The sequence below is a fragment of the Tasmannia lanceolata genome, unplaced genomic scaffold (assembly GCF_043159265.1).
Source record: "Tasmannia lanceolata isolate RefF3 unplaced genomic scaffold, GAP_Taslan_0.1 ptg000020l, whole genome shotgun sequence".
Taxonomy (NCBI): Eukaryota; Viridiplantae; Streptophyta; class Magnoliopsida; order Canellales; family Winteraceae; genus Tasmannia; species Tasmannia lanceolata.
In genome coordinates this window covers 15606922-15608940 of record NW_027518697.1, presented here as the reverse complement: position 1 = coordinate 15608940, position 2019 = coordinate 15606922, and the positions used below count along the sequence as shown (strand labels likewise).

General features: G+C 39.3%; 1 protein-coding gene across 1 annotated transcript; it reads right to left on the bottom strand.

Moving 5' to 3' along the window:
* Positions 1 to 206: 206 nt before the first annotated feature.
* LOC143854692 (uncharacterized) lies at positions 207 to 1588 on the bottom strand. Its single transcript, XM_077364783.1, has 2 exons — positions 1235 to 1588; positions 207 to 795 (listed from the first exon to the last, which is right to left on the bottom strand). The coding sequence occupies exons 1-2, from the start codon at positions 1472 to 1474 to the stop codon at positions 388 to 390; spliced, it is 648 nt and encodes a 215-aa protein (XP_077220898.1). The 5' UTR covers positions 1475 to 1588; the 3' UTR covers positions 207 to 387.
* Between the last annotated feature and the right edge of the window lie 431 nt (positions 1589 to 2019).

Below are 2019 nucleotides of genomic sequence, written 5' to 3'. Positions count from 1 at the left end.
GAGCCTTTGCTGAACAAATTTTGGGAAGCCATTTTTTGGATTCCACAACGAAAATGACTCACTAATAGGTTAGTGAGATTCGAACAACATGACAGAACAAAGGATTAGCACGTGGGAAATGGGATAAGCTATCCATGACAACAACTGTTCGGGACAAGAGCTTATTCGAGATAAAACTTATATTGCAATCAAACATGCCCATAGAGTTTTGTAGGAAACAAGGAAAGCATTCAATTAAGTAACAGCTAAACGACATTAATACATCAATACTCCCCTCCATAAAACAAAGCAACATCAAGTACTTACTAAATAAGCAAATCATCTTCCAAGCAAACAACACAATCATCCAAACATAACAACAATGACATGATAATGAACAAAAAAGCTTTAATGGTTGATCTCCTCTTCTCCCTTCTTGCGATGACCAGGCATCTTCTCCTTGATCTTGTCCATAACACTCTTCTTCTCGTTAAGTGCCTCTGCATCTCCTTCCTGTGTCTGTACGTCGGTGTACTCTTCCGGCGGCATATCCTTGGTCTTTATATCGTCGGTCTTTTTAGTGTGTCCCGGCAGTATATCCTTGATCTTGTCTAGAAAGCCCTTCTTCTGATCTGGAGCATCAGGGTGGATTTCCTCCACCTTCTCGATCGGCACCGGCGTGTCTTTTTCATGCTCAAATTCGAAATTTGTCTCCTCTTCTTTTGCCCTATCGTTGTCCATCATCTCCTTCAACACTTTCTTCTTCTGCTTCTTTACTTTCTCTCCTTCTACCACTTCTTCTTCATCGCTACTAGACTGAAAAGATTCAAACAATAAGACAAATTAAATTAAACTTTAACAAGTGTGTAAAGGTATAAATGATTAAATAGCATCAACTCTAACAGCTTAAGCTCTGTTTCACATGGTACATAGAGACTCGCATCGGTCCTAGGTTCAAAACCTAACTACTGCTTGATATTAAAAATTCAAGTGTACAACCAACCCTAAAGATGGGACATGCATGAGAGGGCATGTTAAAGTATAAATAATTAAATACCATCAACTCTAACAGCTTAAGCTTTTGGAGTAAGTGGTTGTTTCACATGGTACAGAACCTCATATCAACAACTCCTTCATATTAAAAATCCACATGTACCGCCAACCCAAAAGAGGGGACACATGTAAAGGGAGAGTGTTAAAGCATAAATAAATGATTAAATAACACTAACTCTAACATCTTTCCTTTTTGTCTTACCGAGCCATTTTGAGATGGATGGAGCTTCTCAAATGCACTTGGCCTCTCCTCCTCAAAGTTGTCCTCTTCTTCATAGGTTTCATCTGTTGCTTGGACCTTCTCAAACTCAGTCACTAGACCTTCTTCTTGAGGCTTCTCATTCTCCTTTTTTTTACCCAGAAAACCTAGTAATCCACGGTCCTTAACTTCACTCTCACAAGTCTCGCCCTCACGGTGTTGGTGTTGGTGTTCTTCAGCCATGGTGAAAGATAGAAGAAACAATAAATTGAAAGAAGAAAAAAATAGTGAAACAGAGATAGATTCAAATGAAGGTTTGAACGAGAGAAAAATGAACTAACGTTGCTGGTTTTAGAGAGATGGGTCTCAGCTTTTTATAGGAGAGATTTTTTGGGTTAAGCAGAATAAAGAAAAGGAAAGGTCTAGAAAATTAAATATGGCCATGATTTATTCGCCCTCTTTTCTTCCCTGGACCACCCCTTTTAGTGTATGTCCTGGCATGCCGACAGCCAATTGGGATAAGGCATGTGTGAGTGGGAATTGTGGGACCCATCATGTCGACAGTCAGGACAATAAATTTAGACGGTGGATGCGGACATGTTTGCCTTATCACGAAGTGCCACGTGTCTACACGTCGGTTGAGAGTAATTTTTGGTATTTCCACCATGGTTGAGTTATACGAATTCATTAAAAATAAAAAGAATGGGTGGAGATTATCAAAAAAGAGGGGGACTTTTTTCTTGTTTGGTGACTTTGGGGATTCTTTGCCTTACAATTTCGAATTTTGA

Excerpts from the sequence above, each read along its gene's own strand:
- LOC143854692 (XM_077364783.1), bottom strand. The coding sequence starts at position 1,474 with ATGGCTGAAGAACACCAACACCAACACCGTGAGGGCGAGACTTGTGAG. Across the intron at positions 796-1,234 it reads ATCCATCTCAAAATGGCTCG|TCTAGTAGCGATGAAGAAGA; the intron begins GTAAGACAAAAA and ends GAATCTTTTCAG.